General features: G+C 37.4%; 1 protein-coding gene across 1 annotated transcript; it reads left to right on the top strand.

Annotated features, from left to right (window-relative positions):
- Positions 1–281: 281 nt before the first annotated feature.
- Positions 282–18636, top strand: MINAR2 (membrane integral NOTCH2 associated receptor 2). Its single transcript, XM_036281619.1, has 3 exons — positions 282–446; positions 12412–12639; positions 18457–18636. The coding sequence occupies exons 1-3, from the start codon at positions 282–284 to the stop codon at positions 18634–18636; spliced, it is 573 nt and encodes a 190-aa protein (XP_036137512.1).
- The last annotated feature ends 258 nt before the right edge of the window (positions 18637–18894 follow it).

Below are 18894 nucleotides of genomic sequence, written 5' to 3'. Positions count from 1 at the left end.
TTGGCATCCTATTAATTTTAATGAGTGTAGCCCCATTCAAGTACCTTAAATGTGTGTGTGTGTGTGTGTGTGTGTGTGTGTGTGTGTGTGTGATGTGAAGGATTAGGCAGGGTGTGGCATTGTTCCTGTGTGTTAATGTGTCATTTTGAGCGTGCCATCCGAGTACAGCCGAGAGACCTGGTTTCAGATGCCAGTCGCAGAATCCTCAGACTGATTAATAATGGACGAGTCTGACGGACCAGCCTCACTGGCCTTTGTTTCCTGCCATAGAAGAACGAGACATGGATCTCTCTGCTTTGCCAAATAACAACCATCCTGACAAATTCCTACAGCTTGATGTGAAGTTGTTAATGAGGAACTCAGCCCTTCTGCAAGCCAGCCTGGCGAGGTTTCCGGGTGGGAGCTACCCCGCTGCACAGCACTGGCAAAACCTCGTCTACTCGCAGGTACCATCCCGGGCAGGAGAGGCCGGCGCGGGGCCCCCCTCTTTCTTGCTCTCGCCATTTTAGCATTTGCGGAAGGAAGGCTGCGGGGAACAGAGAACGAGGTAGCTTCCTCACTCTTGCCTTAGAGAAAGGGTCTTTCTCGCTTCTTTAACATGAGACTTTCTCTCATCACTTTATAAAAGATGTAAATTCTCCCACCCATTCATTCTCCTCCAAGCACTAGCTTCCCAGACAGGCTTCACTTTCGAGTTTGCTTGGCCCTCATTTTACTCCTCCCCCTCAGAACTTTTCAAACCAATTTGCAAATAAGGCTCTGGAGGGAAAACCTGCCTCAATTTTTTTGGTGTATTCTACGCCTGAAGCATCAGAAGCTTGAGGTGGGAGCTCATACACCTCGTTTAGACCAACTGCCTTTCATTTTATACAGCAGAGACTCAGAGGAGAAGAATGGACAGTTAATGATACAGAAGGAAAGAATATAGAAGGAACTCTCCAACTTGGAAAAGTGCTCACTGTTATTTTGGATACTCTTATTCTTCACAGGTGTCCATATGGACAGGACATGCCAATCAGATCTTCAGGCCTAATGCAGATTTGATTTCTTGCTTTATTCTTTCGCATCTTCCTTCTTTTTGCTGACCAGAGAGAATCAAGCTGTGATGAGTTCCATGTGCTGGAATAAACATAAAAGCCCTGACTGTTGCACAGCTCATGAAACAGGAATAATCTTTGTTTTAAGATGTGAGGGCTAATGGGGTTAAAGGTTAGTCCATTTAGAAACAGGAAGAAGCATTGCATTTCAGAACAGATGTGACTGACCCACAAACCCCTGCAAGTCATTAAATCCTTTGGAGTGGTTCAAATTCCCTGAACAGAAATTTGTTTTCTTTTAAGAAACAGTTGCTACTCGTGAGTCCTCATGTAAAGTGACTCCTTTGTGGTGCGTTTTGTGGGCTCCTTGGGACCTTTATCATGAGATCATTCAAAATCAAGTACACTCAAATGATTATGTTTCCTCCACCTCTAAGGGTTTTAATTTATTTCCATGGTAAGGCAGCTTATTATGACAACTGACTTTTCAAATTTTGCATCTTTCCTTCCGCCCATCATATGCACCTTTTTGGTTATTGTTTTTGTGTTTTGTTTAGTTTTAAGCTAAGTGCAATGAAATTCCTCCTTTTTCTTCCTTATTGTTTATATCATGGAATAAAATTATTCAAAAATCAGTTAAGAAAACCTTGGCTTTCCTTTGCTATGAAGTTAAGTCTAAGAAAACATATCCAATAAATTCCTTTGAGGTTGGAACACATACATCTAACATCTTTTGTTTGGTACTGGAGTTGACCTGTTTCCTTCATGTGGAACTTCACAGTTTCAAGCTCTGTTGAATGTTATTTCTAAACCTGAATGAAATGCAAAACTTTAAAGGGTATCTTTTTCCATAAGCTCGAATGGGTTGAAATAGTTTTTCAAGGAAAAACCAAGGAGGCAAAATCTGCTTCTTATGTCTTTGAATAAGTTATTGGTTATTGTAAAATGCAGACAAACTTGATTTTGTTATCCTTTTAACCTATAAAGAAATATTAAATGACTGGACACAGGCCAATTTACTATTGAAATAATACATGGGGGTGTAAATCTATGACAAATTCAGGTAGTTGGGTAGGTGTGGTATAAATTATGAGTAACAACAATTATATTCACTACTTCAGATTGCAATATATCAATAAGTAATTCTCCTGTCCTTGGCTGGATCTTGACATCTGAGAGTGATATATTCATTTGATAAAAAATAAATCTAAAATAAATGGACACATGAAAGTTTTAAGTAGCTGTAATGATACCTGGAAAAAGGTGCAGTATACACCAGTGTATTGAAGTGTTGGGGTATTGTCAAATGGTTCTTAATTTAAAGCCCTCACTGTATTGGGGAGGAAATTAGGACAATGGGCAGAACATTGAATAAAGAGGTTAGAAACTTGGTTTCTTGCATTCTAGCCACAGTAAGACAGTTTGAGGGATGTCTGTTTCGGCTGGCCTCTATTCAGTCCATGCCTCAATTTCTTTTCCCTTGTAAAATGAATATTATCCTAATTTCCCAAGTGAAAAGAAACAGGCATGGACTGAACAAGGGCTGTAACAGATACTTTCAAACTGTCTTATTCTGGATAAGACTCTTTTGTTCCTAAAGAGTAAGAACAAATAAAATATGACATAAAAACAATATGACTGAAAAAAAAGAGTTTCCTATACAAGTACAAGAAATATGCATTATTATTATTTTTATTATCATTATAATAATCATTTGCCAATATTCAGTTGGAAAACAGCAGATGATAACACCACTTACATTTTTTAATTCATACTGTGGATGGAGGGGTGTGTGGTGTGAGTGTGTGTGTGTGTGTGTGTGTGTAGATGGTGGTTTTGAAGGATATAGTCAATACATCTGTCAAGCTATGTGGCTAACTCAAGCAGTAGATTTTATACTCACCTGAAATCCAAACAAACTTCAGAGTTGTGTCAGCTTATACATTGGAGTCACACCACCCAGGTGTGTGATGTTTGGGACTCACAGAATGTCAAAGGACTTAACCTACAAACATTGCCTTCAGAATTACTGGTAACTCAACAAAGATCCCCTAGATACCAAATATGAAGTAGAATTCTTTTAAAAAATATATGTTTTTATTAATATTTTAGAGAGAGAGGGAAAGAAAGAGGGAGAGAGAGAGAGAGACATCTATGTGATTGAGAAACATTGATCAGCTGCCTCCTGCATGCCCCCTACTGGGGATTGAGCCTGTAACCCAGGCAGGTGCCCTGACTGAGAATCAAACCAGGGCTTCTCAGTCCATGGACTGATGCACAACCCACTGAGCCAGACCAGCTGCGCTGAAGTTGAATTCTTAATATATTTATCATATTTATATCTATGATTTATTTATATTTAAGCTTTTTAAAAATTTATATTTTACTTTCAGAGAAAAGTCCCCATGCCATTTTTATATGAGCTAAAGCAATACGGTGCATGAAGAAAAGTGAGCACCGAGGTTCTCAGGCACCCAATGGACACTGTCAACTCCCTCTGTGCAGGTCAATAGGCCACCTGTATGTGCAGAGTATGAGCAAATATTTCTTGAGTTTACTGTATTTATACTCCTTAAATTCTTTCACTGGAGAAATAAAGAAGCTTCACAACAAATTTCATCTCAGTGCAATGAGCAAACTTTCTCCAAAATCTAATGTTTCTGGTTGTTAAAATTATTTGGGGCATGTATCTGATACATGCATTTGGAATTGTATTCTGCATATTTCTGCCAATCCCTTTATAAAACAAGTAATGAAAAGAAAAGGCTGAATTTTTATTTAGTTTAAATGATAAAATATGTTTTTGCAGATATTGTGGTAGGCCTTTTTTTTTCTGATTAGTAGTTAGACTTCAGAATATTTTCTGACTAATCTCTTTGTTATAGCTTTCCCTGACTTCTATCACATCTATTTCAGAACCCAGGAACATTCCACACTAAACCTGTGAGCTGGAGCAAAAGACCGAGGGTAAGAGGCTCTTCTCCCCTTGACTTTTAGACAATGTTCTTTACTAGGTTTATTTCTTAATCACCTTTCCTGGCTTGGCTGTTGTATGCCTATGAAAAAGAAATGAATTTGGTGAGTATCTAGCCAGGCTCTGCCACAGTTGATCATTCTGGTAAACACATATACATATATGTATATATAATTCTTCCCTGCTGAATGGAAAAAGTGAAAGACACCGCAGTCACCATTCCAAAGTAATTCTGAGATCCCATTGGGAACAGTTTGTGTGGCCTTCTTCCTCGAAGGTGGGGAAGATTGATTGAGATGTTTCTGCTTTTTAGAAAACCTCCTGATGCCTTGTTCTCTATAGTCCTTGGTTCCACCATCTAGGAGACATTCCCCTTCTTCATTCTTTTTATCCATATCAGAAGTGGGCCCTCCTTCAAGCCTTTATAGAGTTCAAAGTTTAGTCCTACTCATGGATATTTGGAGGTCCAGGGTTATTGTTGTTTTGTTTTGTTTTTATTTTTAAACAATCAAAAACTTTTAGGTATAGGCTTGTGGTTTCTTATGTAAATACACATTTTACAAAAATTAGTAAGCTATTTGTTAATGTAATCCTGGCTTTTCTGCCTCCTTTTTTCTATCCTTTGACTCAAGGACAACCACTTGGAGGCTGTCAGGAATTATGAAATCACACCCTTAACATGATCTTTACCCTGAATCACTTCATTCAGCTGAGACATTTTAATGGGCTATTTTGGCTCAATGCTTTAAAAAAAAAAGTCTGTATCTCAGGGTTTGGGGTCTATAAACAATCAGGTGTTAAACAATAAAAGACATAAAATTTCTAAATTCTCTTTACTCTCTTTCATTTATTTTTGCATATTGTCTAGTTCTTTCTCTAATCTCATTTCTTTCTTGTATTACACCAATGTTCTGATTCTTGTAATATCATTATATGTACATGAATGCTCTGATAATTTCAAGTATTTCTCCTAGAGCTACAGATGATTAGATTCCAGTGGCCACAGATGATACTTTTACCAAATTATTTTCGTTGTAGGATGTGAATAGGCATACTTTCAGCTTCTGATACCACTTTACTCCTTTCCAGGACAGTACTTGACTGCTAAGCCAATGCCACACATTTGTGGACTTTCGAGATACCACTTGTGTGTTAGGGAGGGTAGACTAGGCTACACTATGATGATAAATACCCCCACAAACTATCAGTTACTATAAAGGAAAAAATTCCTGCTTATGAAAAGTCTGAGAAAGGGCAGGTATGTTTTAAGGGCAGCTCTTTTCCAAGCAGTAACCCAGAGCTTCAAGTTCTTTATATATTTTTTTAGCTCTGTCATCTCAGACCCTAGTTTACAGTGACACAACGGAGAGTGAGGAAAAGTGAGCCAAAAATTTTGTGGTAAATTTAAAGAGCTAGGCTTGAAAGTTGTCTCTGTTATTTTGTCCACACATAATCAACTAGAAAAAAGCAGGCCCCCGTTTAAATTCAAGACAGACTGGAAAGACAGTTACATGTGATCAGGGAGAAAAAACATACCTGGTGTGAATTTAATCAGGAACCACAACACCCAGCTCTCATTTGTTTGTATTTGCCTGCTATATATTTATTTTTTACATTTATTCACTCTTATTCTTTCTGAGTCTTTTTATTTTAGGTATTTCTCTTGTAAATATTACATAATTGAATTTGATATTTAAGCTGATCTGACAATCTCTGTCATTTAAATAGAGGATTTAATCTATTTACATTTAATGTGATTATTTCTAAATTTTTTTCCTATTTTCCTGAGGTACTTCCTGTTCCTCACATTCTTTATTTTATTTATGTTGCTTTTTTTCAACTTTCTCTTGTCTTTTTTCTACTGCTCTACTGAATTAAGCAATATATATTTTAGTAATATCTCTATCCTCTCACTAAAATGATTTCTTAGTGTCTTCATTAAAAAAAATCTGTTAAATTTGTTACTGTTCAATCTTTTGACTTTCGTTTTAAAAATCATATATTAGTGATTATTATTTCTATTTTACCACAAAATCAATGATTTCTTAGATTTATACATATACATATCAATTTTATTTTTTTTACCTTTTTGTTTTCTTGCTCAGCATTTGTTTTTGCATCTTAATTTTTCCTTCTAGTATTAATTTTACTCTACCTGAAGTAAAGAGATTTTTTTAGAGAGTTCTTCTTTATTGGCCTATTAATTATATGTTCTCCATTTTTGTTTGTCTAAATATGTGTTCTATTTTACTCCTTTTATAAAATGATAGCTTACTTTTACATAAATGGTATAAATAATAAAGTATAAAGAATAAATGGACTAAATAATGGTTAATGCCAAAACGTCTAGGTAAGCTTTGAAGTAGTACTCTTCTTACATAAATGTTTAAAAATATAAATTATTTTAGAATCCATATAACTAAAATGATGGAACTACTATTGAGTTTTCTTTTGCTAAATATAATCTATCTAAAATGTTGGAAGAGTTGGAATCAAATACATGCTTTTTTCATTTCTTTCTTTCTTTTTTTTAATCATGCCTCGGAAAAACAAACCTCACTGGCTACGATACTGCCACTGTGCAAAGCTCTTTTTTCATTTCTTAAGGTATTTGAAAAAATTCATTAAAGTATGAATGAACCCCAACCATAACAGCTATTTCTATCCAGCCATGAAATTCTTAATAAAGTTATTCTATTAATTTTCTAAACACATGTCTTGCAGGCATGAGATTGTCATGCAACACAAAAATAAATGGCATCATGATCAAGGAGAAACCTCAGACTTTCAAGAATATTTTTTAGAATTAAGGGCTTGCATGTCTTTCTAAAATATAGCTCTGTTTATTTTGCTATATTTTGTGTACTAGTTTTTCAAGGTCCTTATACATTGTTATAGATTGTATTTTTCTTTACCCCTAAAACTGTTTCTTCATTTATAAAACTTTCTTGTTTAAGAAACTCAAGGAATAGTCTAGCAAGCAAGAAAACTGACTAAGCCAATTTATCAATGTCAGAAGAATTATTGCTCTTCATAAATGATCAAAGATGTCTAGCCTTGAAGCAAAAAACTTGAGTTAGAATTATGCTAACCTGAAATGATCTAAATTTTATATCAAATTGTTTTCCTTAACTCAGAAACATTTTCATGAGGTCATCCATCTTAAAGACAAATGCTCAGTCAAGATGATTTATTATTTCATTGCAAACTTCAGTATTACAGAATATAAACTGATTTTGAGGAGACCAACAACCCAGTAAAGTCAGAGATCTCAAAGTTGATCTCTAATTATGTAAAAAAAAAAAAAATGCATGGATTAAGAAAATCAAGAAAACTTAAGACCAAAGAGAATATAAAGGGTTTTATTCAGATGATATTTTTTGACTACCAGCCATTTTAGAAGGAAACTTATGTAATCTTAGTTTACAACTTAGCTAATATAAATACACGTTTAACATGACCTACATACTCCAATAGATGCTGAGAGAATCAATCTATTGATGATCATAAATATGACTCAGAGGAATATTTATTGCTGTTATTGAGTCTTCGCTCTTTTGGAAGACTAAAATATGTAAAATGCATTCATTTAAAAATTTTCTATAAATTAATTAAATTTGCTACCAGTTTTTATTTTTTTATTTTTCTTATTATTTTTTTTTATCCTCACCCGAGAACATTTTTCCATTTTTTGTTCAGATAGAGCGGGAGGGAGAGAGAGGAAGAGAGAGAGAAACATCGATGTGAAGGGACACATCAAGTGGCTGCCACCCTCACGACCAACCAGGGCCGGGGACAAACTGCAACCGAGGTACGTGCCCTTAGCGGGAACCGAACCCTGGTCTCTCTGTACCGCAGGCCGACACTCCAACCGCTGAGCCAAACTGGCCAGGGCTGCTACCAGTTTTTAAGTGTTCTTAAGTTTCAAAAAGTTTATTTCTGAAAATAAACTAATATGGAATTCCTCTCCCTTGATGCCCCATGATAAATGAAGCATTACACTGTTAGTTTTTGCTCCTTCTCAATTATATTTGGCCAATGAACAAGGTTCTTTTTACCCTATATTGTTGAAAGTATTACAGATGTCCTTTCTTTCTTCCCCCATTGACACTCTCCTCCCCCCTCCCACACCCTGCTGCCTTCACTGCACTGTTGTCTGTGTCCATTGGTTGTGCATATATGCATATAAGTTCTTTGGTTTATCTCTTCCTGCCCCTCATCCCTCTTCCCTCTGAGGTTTGTCAGTCTGTTTCCTACTTCCATGTCTCTGGATCTATTTTTTTCATCAGCTTCTTTTGTTCATTATATTCTACAAATAAGTGAGGTCATATGATACTTATCTTTCTCTGACTGGATTATTTCACTTAGCATAATACTCTCCAGGTCCCTCCATGTCATCTCAAAGGGTAGGAGTCCTTTCTTTCTTACAGACACATAGTATTCCATTGTGTACATGTACCATAGCTTTTTTTATCCACTCATCTAGGGATGGACACTTGGGCTGTTTCCAGATCTTAGCAATCGTAAACAATATTACTATGAACATCGGGTGCATATACTCTTTCTGATTGGTGTTTCAGGCTTCTTAGGATATATTCCTAGAAGTGGGATCACTGGGTCAAATGGCAGTTCAATGTTTAATTTTTTTCAAGAAATTCCATATTGTTTTCCATAGTGGCTGCACCAGTCTGCATTCCCACCAGCAGTGTACTAGAGTCCCCTTTTCTCCACACCCTCACCAGCACTTGTTGTTTGATGATTTGTTGTTGGGAGCCATTCTGGCAGGTGTGAGGTGATACCTCATAGTCATTTTAATTTGCATCTTTCTGATGATTAGTGACATTGAGCATTTTTTCATGTCTCTTGGCCATTTGTATGTTCTCTTTGGAGAAGTGTCTATTTAGGTCCTCTGCCCCTTTTAATTGGATTATTTATCTTCCTTTTGTTGAGCTGTATGAGTACTTTATATATTTTGGATATTAACCACTTGTCTGAGGTAACATGGACAAATATATTCTCCCATATAGCAGTTTCCCTTTTCATTTTGATGCTAGTTTATCTTGCTGTGAAGAAACTTTTTAGTTTGGTATAGTTCCATTTATTAATTTTTTTCTTTCTCTTGCCCTAAGCAATGTATTGGTGAACACTTTGCTACATGTGATGTCTGAGATTTTGCTGTCTACATTATCTTCTAGGATTTTTATGGTTTCACAATTTACATTTAAGTCTTATACCCATGTTGAGTTTATTCTTGTGTATGGTGTAAGTTGGTGGTCTAGTTTCAATTTTTTGAATGCATCTGTCCAATTTTCCCAACACCATTTATTAAAGAGACTGTTTTTACTCCATTGTATGCTCTTGTCCTCTTTGTTGAATATTAATTGAGCATAATGTCTTGTGTTGATTTCTGGGTTTTTTATTCTGTTCCATTGATCTACATGGCTGTTCGTGTGTTGGTACAAAGCTGTTTGTTTTTATTTCAATGGTTTTGTAGTATAACCTGATATCTGGTATTGTGAGCCCTCCAACTTTGTTCTTCTCTTACAAAATTGCTGTGGCTATTTGGGGTCTTTTTTGATCCCATATAAACTTTTGGAGTATTTGTTCTAGATCTGTGAAATATTCCATTGATATTTTACTAGGGATTGCATTGACTCTGTAGATTGCTTTGGGTAGTATGGATATTTTAATGATGTTGACCTTCCAATGCATGTACGTGGTATATGCTTCCACTTTTTATCTCTATTTCTTTTTTCAGTGTCCTGTAGTTTTCTGAGAACAACTCCTTTACCTCCTTGCTTAAGTTTATTCCTAGTTATCTTAATTTATTTGTTGCAATGGTAAATGAGATTTTTTTTTGTTTTAGTTTCTCTTTCTGAGTGTTCATTATTGTTGTCTAAAAATTCTACTGATTTCTGCATGTTAAGTTTGTATCCTGCTAGTTTTCTGAATTCATTTATTAAGTCTAGAAGTTTTTTGGTGGAGTCTTTAGGGTTTTCTACGTACAATATCATGTCATCTGCAATGAATGACAGTTTTACTTCCTCCTTTCCAATTTGGATTCATTTTATTGTTTCTTCTGTCTGTTCACTGTGGCAAGACTTCCAGCACTATATTAAGTGAGAGTGGTAAAACTGGACAGTCCTGTCTCATTCCTGTTCTTAAGGAAAATACTTTTAATTTTTGCTCATTGGGCATGATGTTGGCTGTAGGTTTGTCATATATGGCCTTTATTATGTTGAGGTATGATCCCTTTATTCCCACTTTGCTAAGAATTTTTATCAGAAATGGGCACTGGATTTTGTCAGATGCTTTTTCCATATCTCTTGATATGATCACATGAATTTTGTCTTTCATTTTGTTGATATGGTGTATCACAGTTATTATTTTGCAAATATTGTACCAATATTGCATCCCTGGGGTAAATTCCCCAGGTCATGGTGAATAATTGTTTTGATATATTGCTGGATCTGATTTTCTAATATTTTATTGAGGATTTTGGCATCTATGTTTATCAGGGATATTAGCCTGTCATTTTCTTTCTTTGTAGTGCCTTTATCTGGTTTTGGAATTAGGAGTATGCTGGCCTCATAGAAAGAGCTTGGAAGTCTTCCTTTGTCTTGAATTTTTTGGAATAGTTTGAGGAGAATGGGTGTTAGTTCTTCTTTGGATGTTTATAAAACTACCCTGTGAAGCTGTCTAGATCAGAGCTTTTGTTTGCTGAGAGTTTATTGATTACAGCTTCAATTCTCTTAGTTGTTATTGGTCTGTTCAGGTTTTCTGACCATTCCTGGTTGAGATTTGGAAGATTGTATGATTCTAGGAATTTTTTCATTTTGACTAGGTTGTCCTATTTGGTGACATATTGTTCATAGTATTTTCTTACAATCCTTTGTATTTCTGTAATGTGAGTTGTTACCACACCTCTTTCATATCTGATTTTATTTATTTGGGTCATCTCTCGTTGTTTTTTGGTGAGTCTGGCTAAAGGTTGATCAATCTTGTTTATCTTTTCGAAGTACCAAATCTTGCTTTTATTGATCTTTTATATTGTTCTTTTAGACCATATGTCATTTATTTCCACCCTGATCATTATTATTTATTTCCTTTTACTTAAACTGGGTTTTTCTTTTTGTTCTCTCTCTAATTCTTTAAGTTGTAGGCTGAAAGAGTGTATTGGAAATTTTTCTTGTTTCTTGACATAAGCCTATAATGTTATGAACTTCCCTCTCAGGACTGCTTTCACTGTGTCCTTAGATTTTGTGTTGTTATGTGTTTATTTTCATTAGTTTCCAGGAATTTTTTTATTTCTTCCTTGATCTCATTTGTAACTCATTCATTGTTTAATAACATGCTATTTAGCATCCATGTGTTTGAATATTTTTGAGTATTTTTATTGTAATTTATTTCTAGTTTTATGCCCCAAAGAACAAGTTTTAATTTAAAATTTTTCTACCTGCATGATAGTTATGTAGTCATAAAAAAAAAAGAAAAAAAAAAAAAAGACAAAGTAAAAGTAAAATCTGAGGTCAAACTAGACAAACAAAAGTTCATGTTGTAGGATTCCATTTATCTAAAATGCAAAAAAAAAAAAAAAAAAAAGTCCAAACTGACTTACACTGTTAAATTTTGGATAGTGTTTATCTTTGGGCAGGGAGAGGGATAGTGACTAGAAGAGAGCATGAGGCATGCTGGTAATGTTCTGTTCCTTGCTAGAATATTAAGTTTATTTGGTTTGTAAAAATTTATTGAGCTATACATTTATGATATGTGTACTTGTCTTTATGCATATTATGCTTCAATAAAAAAGTGTTTTGTTTTGTTTTTTAATCTGAAAAGTCAGTATTAGAGCCATTTAATAGCCAGCTGGTCTGTATACACATAGAGGAATGCTGTGCAAAGTTAGTCTATTTCTCCAAGATATCTGCAATAGGGGGTCCCAAGAGAATTTATGTGAAAGCCAAGGCATGTCTATAAAATGCTTTTTAATTTTGATTTTGCTGGATTAATAAAGCAATATTAAATATTATTCTTATCAGTCATGGAATGCACAGATAGAAATAAAATGTCATTAAATCTCAAAGCAAGTGAGGTGGAAAAACACGGCTTTGTTCAGAATTCTACTATTTGAATTAAAGACAGTGTTCTTTCTCCATAGTTATAAAATAGTATTTTAATGAATGATTACTGAAGCCAAACAAGACCACAGGCAAAGAAAGAATTCAATTAAATAGAATTCTAGTTCAAGCTAGATCCCAGAATTCTTTTCTCATTCATTGTCCTAATCTGTTGGGTTTCCAGGAAGAATGAACACATTTTAGATACAGTTCTTTCACATTGCATTCTTTGCCATCAGTGGCCCATTAGTAAGAGAAACCTTGTCTCTATGCTTCATAACAGAAACAAAAGAAGAATCTCACTGCTCAACACATGAGGGGATTCAGTATGACGGGTGCTATCTCTGCAGAAAGGCCCCCACCATCTCTCTCATCAGTTCTAAAGAATAACCCACTATATGGTGACATAAGTTTGGAGGAAGCTATGGAAGAAAGGAAAAAGAATCCTTCGTGGACCATCGAGGAATATGACAAGCGTTCCCAGCACACAAACCTTTCTGGGCATCTGAAGGTACTCTAAGCAAAGAATCAGCTTCTTCAGTGATGGGAGAAATCAGTTAAATACTCCTAAATGACATGGATATTGAGGTGATCGGTACTCTTCACTAGGCACAAAATCTGCAGGTTTCAGGTCATTTGAGCCTCTGGCTTCCCTTTTTCTCTTTTTGTCATTGTGTTTATTTATTTATTTAGAGTTTTACAACAAATTGGATATGGCACAGAAACAAGGTTTACCTGGAAGGTAAAAGGTTTTTGAAAATTAATTGGCTAAATTATGTATATTTCCCCTAGTTGTGTGACCACTTATCTTCATGAATACTTATGAATCTCTTGTTCTACATGTATTTAAAAATACTTATAAAATGTTCTGTCTTCGGCACTGTGCAAGGCAGTTCTCATCAAAGATCATTTCATTTCAAGCCCACTCCGTGATTTAAGATTGCAGACTTACATTTTGGAGTCTTTCCTGTGTCTCAGTAACAAAACAAAAGAAAAGCATTTCAACACAGGAAAAGTATGCAATGAACTCATTCACCCAGCTTAAACCCAATTTAGGCCCCCTCCCCCCACCTAAGGTCACCCATCACATAGAAGATGTAGAAATACCTGAAAAGCAGGAAAGCAAACATTCCCTGGCTGGTTTGGCTCAGCGGTTGGAGCATTGGCCTACAGTCCAGAGAGTCCTGGGTTCAGTTCCTGCTAGGAGAGGTACCAAGAAAAAAAAAAAAAAGCTGGAGAGCTGCCCTGGGCTTTTTGTCTGCTGCTTTATGGCTGTGAAGGACTGACATTTTCCAGGTACCTCGTATGCATATCTGTTCATGCCTTAAGCATCTAGAAAGACGTTTTCTTTTGCAGGGGACAGCCTTATGATCTCTTAAAATCTTACACTTTTTAAAATCTCAAATGCGCACTCCTTAAGATATCTCATTTTCCAGAGTCTGAAGTTTCTTAATCTCCCAGCAGATTTAACATCTCTCCTTCTTAATGTAGTCTCTTTTCCGGAGAAGTTTCCGTAAAAGATGCTCCCCCATAGCAACAATAATCCTGTGTTTTTATCAGGAGTCTGAAGCTCAGCCTCTAAGAAGTCACCTCCTCCAAGTGGGAAATGTATTGATTTATTTCACAAATATGTCTTGAGTATACACGAGAGCCCCTTCTCTTCTCTTTGTTGTTTACACGAATGACAAGGGACTATAAAGATAAATATTAATGTCCCTGTCCTCAAAAAGTTCATTTAATTGAGCAAAATAGCAAACAGTAACTAGAGAACAAGACAGAGTGAGGAGATGGAAGCGTGTGCCCGTCATGGTTATAGAAAGTGATGTGCAGTTTCAGAAGAGAACAAAATCATATTGGATTATAAAAAAGGCTTCACAAAAGGTTCATTTATGCTGGGCTAAAAGGATGTGGAAAATTCAAAAGACATAGAAGGTTTGGTAAGTGTGAGGTAGGGTGGGCCCTTCTGTCAGGAGTAGCAAGAAAAAAGGCACAAATACAAGAAAGTGAGAGTTTGTCAGAACAGTAAGCAGTAATTTTGCTGGAGTAATGGAATAATGAGAGAATAAGGCTAAAAACCAGACTAAAAGAAAATGTTTGAATGTAAGAATAAGGAAATTGAACATTACTGGCAGTGAGGAGTAATTTTTTGTTGGACAAATTCCATGAGTTATGTTTAGGAAGATCAAACATGGGATGATAGCTATATTGCTTTACTAACACCGGGCTTCCCCCACCCGTCCTGAAGGGAAATCACTCACCTCAAAGCAGTGGCCCTCAGGCCACAGGCTCATTTATAGACCTCTTGATGCTAGTCTTCAGCACTAACTATTCTTTTTTTTTTTTCCCCTTGTTATTTATTTATTTTTTAAATCTTTATTGTTGAATGTAGAATGTATTACAGATGTTCCACATTTTTCCCCCCATTGACTCCCTCCTCCCCACTCCCGCCTCCCTCCCACATTTTCCCACACTATTGTCTGTGTCCATTGGTTATGCATATAAGTTCTTTGGTTTATTTCTCCCCCCCCCCCCAGCCCCTTTCCCTTTGAGGTTTGTCAGTTTAGCAATGAATTTGTACTTCTTAATCCCTTCACCTTTTTCACCCATTCCCCCAACCCCCTCCCATCTGGCAACCAACAAAATGTTCTCTGTATCTATGAGAATGTTTCTGTTCTGCTTGTTTATTTTGTTTGTAGATTCCATTGTCGATAGATATGTATTCATTGCCATTTTGTTTGTTCATATATTTTATCTTTTTCTTCAAAAAGACCCTTCATCATTTCATATAATAACGGTTTGGTGGTGGTGAACTCCTTTAACTTTTTCTTGTCTGGGAAAGTCTTTATATGGCCATCGATTCTAAATGACAGCTTTGCAGGATAGAGTAATCTTGGTTGTAGGTTCTTGCTCTCCATCACTCTGAATATTTTTTGCCACTCCCTTCTGGCCTGCAAAGTTTCTTTTGAGAAATCAGCTGACAGCCTTATGGGAACTCCGTTGTAGGTAACTAGCTGCCTTTCTCTTGCTGCTTTTAAGATTGTCTCTTTGTCTTGAACCTTTTGCATTTTGATGATGATGTGTCTTGGTGTGGGCCTCTTGGGGTTCATCTTGTTTGGGACTCTCTGTGCTTCCTGGACTTGTATGTCTGTTTCCTTCACCAAGTTAGGAAAGTTTTCTGCCATTATTGTTTCAAACAGGTTTTCTATTTCTTGTTCTCTCTCTTCTCCTTCCGGCACCCCCAAGATGCGAATGTTGGCACGCTTGAGGTTGTCCCAGAGGCTCCTTACACTATCCTCATTTTTTTGGATTCTTTTTTCTTTTTGCTGTTCTGATTGGGCGTTTTTTGCTTCCTTATATTCCAAATCGATGGTTTGCTCCTTGGATTTACATACTCTATTATTGAAGCTGTGTAAATTATTCTTTATTTCAGTTAAAGCCTCCTTCGTTTCTAACTGTGCATCGATCATTTCTGACTGGTCCTTTTTTATGCTCTGGAGGCCCTCCCTAAGTTCACTGAGGTTCTCACTAAGTTCATTGAGCATCCTTATAAGCAGTATTTTGAACTCAGCATCTGTTAGGTTGCTTATCGCCATTTCGCTTAGTTCTTTTATTGGGGTTTTGTTCTGTTCTTTCATTTGGGACCTATTTCTTTGTCTCCTCATTTTGCCTGCCTCCCTGTGTTTGTTTCTGTGTATTACTTAACACGAGGTATGGGGCTCGCTGAGACCAGATGCTGCACGTTTGAAAATTTTTAGGAAAACCTGAAGCAGGATCCCAGACAGGCCAATCCTATGGTTAAGCAACTGGCAACAGCTTGGGTGGGCCTGAAAGTTGGGTGGGGCAGGGCCTCAGGGAGTCAGCAGGGCGGGGCTACTAGTGTGAGCCAGGTTGCTGGAGTCCCAGATATGGCTTCTGTCTGCCGCCCCCGGGAAGGGCTCACCAAAGGAACAAAGGCCTCTGACAGAACGTTTGTCCCCAAGGAAGCCCCCTCTCCAGCCCTCGCTCCAGTGCCAAACAGCTCAGTTCTTCCCTGTATGTCTCTGGTGCCCCTCGAGCTGCCTCCCCTCCAAGCTTAGAGGGAGAGAGTCCGATAAGTCCGTGCGCGGGCCCTTTAGGGAGCTGCCTGGGGCTCCAGCCGCGTCAGCTTCCCTGAGCCTCAGTTCCTGCTGTTTTTTCCAGCCAGAAGTTATGGGGATTTCTCTTCCTGGCACTGGAACCCTGAGCGGGGCACCTGGTGTGGGACAGGGACCCCTCAGTCCTCAGGAAGGACCTTCCCAGCCGAGGTGTCCTCCTGATTTTTATCCGCCACACGTGGGTGTGGGACCAGCCCGTGCCGCCACCGCCCCTCCTACCAGTCTGGATGTGGCTGCTGCTTTAATTCCGTAGTTGTAGCACTTCCATTCAGCTGGATTTCAGGCGGTTTTGAATGGTGGTTGTTCTGTAGTTTAGTTGTAACTTGGATGTGGTTGTGGGAGGATGCGATACCGCGTTTACCTACGCCGCCATCTTGACCGGAAGTCAGCACTAACTATTCTTGAGGGATGCTTCTGGAAGTCATGACTTTTGTTTTTATTATAATTTTTTTCTATATCTCATTAATTCAACTTCTCCCATCACCTTCCCTTTCGGTATCTCTTAATTAGCAGACAGAACCTTCCTGAAAACTTTTCACCACTACGAACCATAAAAGTTTTAAAGTTCTTTTTGCCACTCTCATTTTTCTAAATTTCTAATTTTATAAATAAGAAAGGGGAAACGAAGCCCCATAGGTAGCTCTGAAGGCCAGCTGTAGCAGAAAGGGAGAGGATGGTCTTCATCCTGGAAGTTCTCACTGCAGAACGGAGGCACTGACCCCGCAGGCAAAGCGCAGGCCTCTGAGTAGGAGACACACAAAATGAAAGACAAGAGTAGCACAGACAAAGTTTTTCTTATTGTTTGTTTTTTTTGTGTTTGTAAATTTGCTTAATTTTTGGCAAAATTTAATTTTGCTTAATTTTGGCTTAATTTTGCTTAAAATTGGCAAAGATCTTCATGCCATTGGACAAAAAGGAAATTTGTTTCTTTACTACAGCAGCACTCGTATTTGCATCAGAATAATCAAACCACTATCCATCAAATAAAAGGAAGAAAGAATGCTAAGATTTAAACAAAGATTTTTAAATCATCTCTCCTTTTGTACAGGTCACCCAAATTTTATTTTAATACTTTAGTTTTTCTAAAACTAGGAAATTGAAACCAGTAACCATGTGATAGAGGAACTGTGTTGCCATGGCCAGAATCCACCCAGCCCCTATAGGCATGCACATGGCTCTCCCAGCTGCACATTGGGACGGCTGAAACTAGTTCACTGACCCCCAAAGCTGGCCATGGAAATGGGCTGACTCGAAGTCCTCTGAGACCACAGAGTGAGAGAGAGGGTGGGCAGTCCAGCTGCAAGCCATTGCAGTAATCCAGCTGAGAAAAAACAAAGTGGTTCTTGAAAACCGAGTTTCATCATTCACCATACATTTGTTGTGTGCTTACTGGGATCCAGACACAGACCCTGAATCTCTAGCACTGAACCATAGCTGGATATAATAGAAGATTTTAAAAAATATATGAACAGTAGAGTTTGCAGGTGATTTGTTGGACACAGGGATGAGGATGAATTAAAGACAATTCTGCCCAGCTGAAACGAAGATGAGGCACTGATGTGGGGAAGGTTGTATTGCATCCTTTCCTGAAGAAGTCAAATAGTGCCAAAGTTTCTGCACCTTGAACGTGCTGTCACCCTCCACAAGGGGACGGCAACCTGCAAAGCATGGAAGGGTCCCTGAACTCTTAGTCTTATTCCTCCTCCCATGGAAATCAGTTTCTGGATTTACTGAAAAACTTACCAAACATGCTTATCCCTACCTTGCTGTCAAAATCAAACCTCTAAGTCTCAACTGAAGCAGGGAATGAATTTTAATTTAATTTCAACTCACTAACCTGATTGACATGCACTATTTATGAGATGTAAGAGACACTAAAATGGCTAAAAAGATGATAGAAACACTCTTTGTGTGAGCAACTTAGTTAAATCACGTAGGCCTCCTAATGAATTCTCACACAGACCTACAGATTGGAGCAGCAGGGATCTCTGGTCAGGCAGGAGGTTGTACGTTCCTTAAGTGTTTGTGCTGTTCAGGGAAGCCTAGCCTCTCTTATCTGAGTCAAGACACTTAAGCCTCATCCAAGACAGTGTGAACACAGACCTTCAGTGCCTCTGGGAGTGTCTTGTCTGCAAGCTTGTACTGATTACTGACTGAGCCTATTCTCCATGTAATTTTTTTTTTTTTTTTTTTAGGAAAACCCTAATGACCTACGGTTTTGGTTGGGAGACATGTACACACCTGGATTTGATACATTATTGAAAAAGGAGGAGGAACAAGAGAAGCATTCAAAATACTGTCGAATAGGTCTGATTTTGCTCCTCGTTGCCTGCATCTTGGTCTCCATAGTGACTGTTAGCACATTTTTCACCTAAATAAACTGCCGCAGACACAGCCACTTGAAATATCTTAAAATTTTTTCCAAATAAACATTTGCAGAAAAACATGTTCATGCGGTGTGAATGCATTGTTGACCGTACAGTTAAAATGTAATTGTCTTATAGAACATAAATGTTGCTTGACATCCGCTGCTTTCTCCATTCTGTCCTCTGAACCCTGTATAAGAATTCCAGTCTGAGCTTTGTCCTTTGGGAAGAAGGAATTCTGGGGATTGAAACCACAAAAAAAGTAAC

This window comes from Molossus molossus, unplaced genomic scaffold (assembly GCF_014108415.1).
Source record: "Molossus molossus isolate mMolMol1 unplaced genomic scaffold, mMolMol1.p scaffold_m16_p_4, whole genome shotgun sequence".
NCBI lineage: Eukaryota > Metazoa > Chordata > Mammalia > Chiroptera > Molossidae > Molossus > Molossus molossus.
Note: the sequence above shows the minus strand (reverse complement) of the source record. Positions and strands in the feature narration are given on the sequence as shown.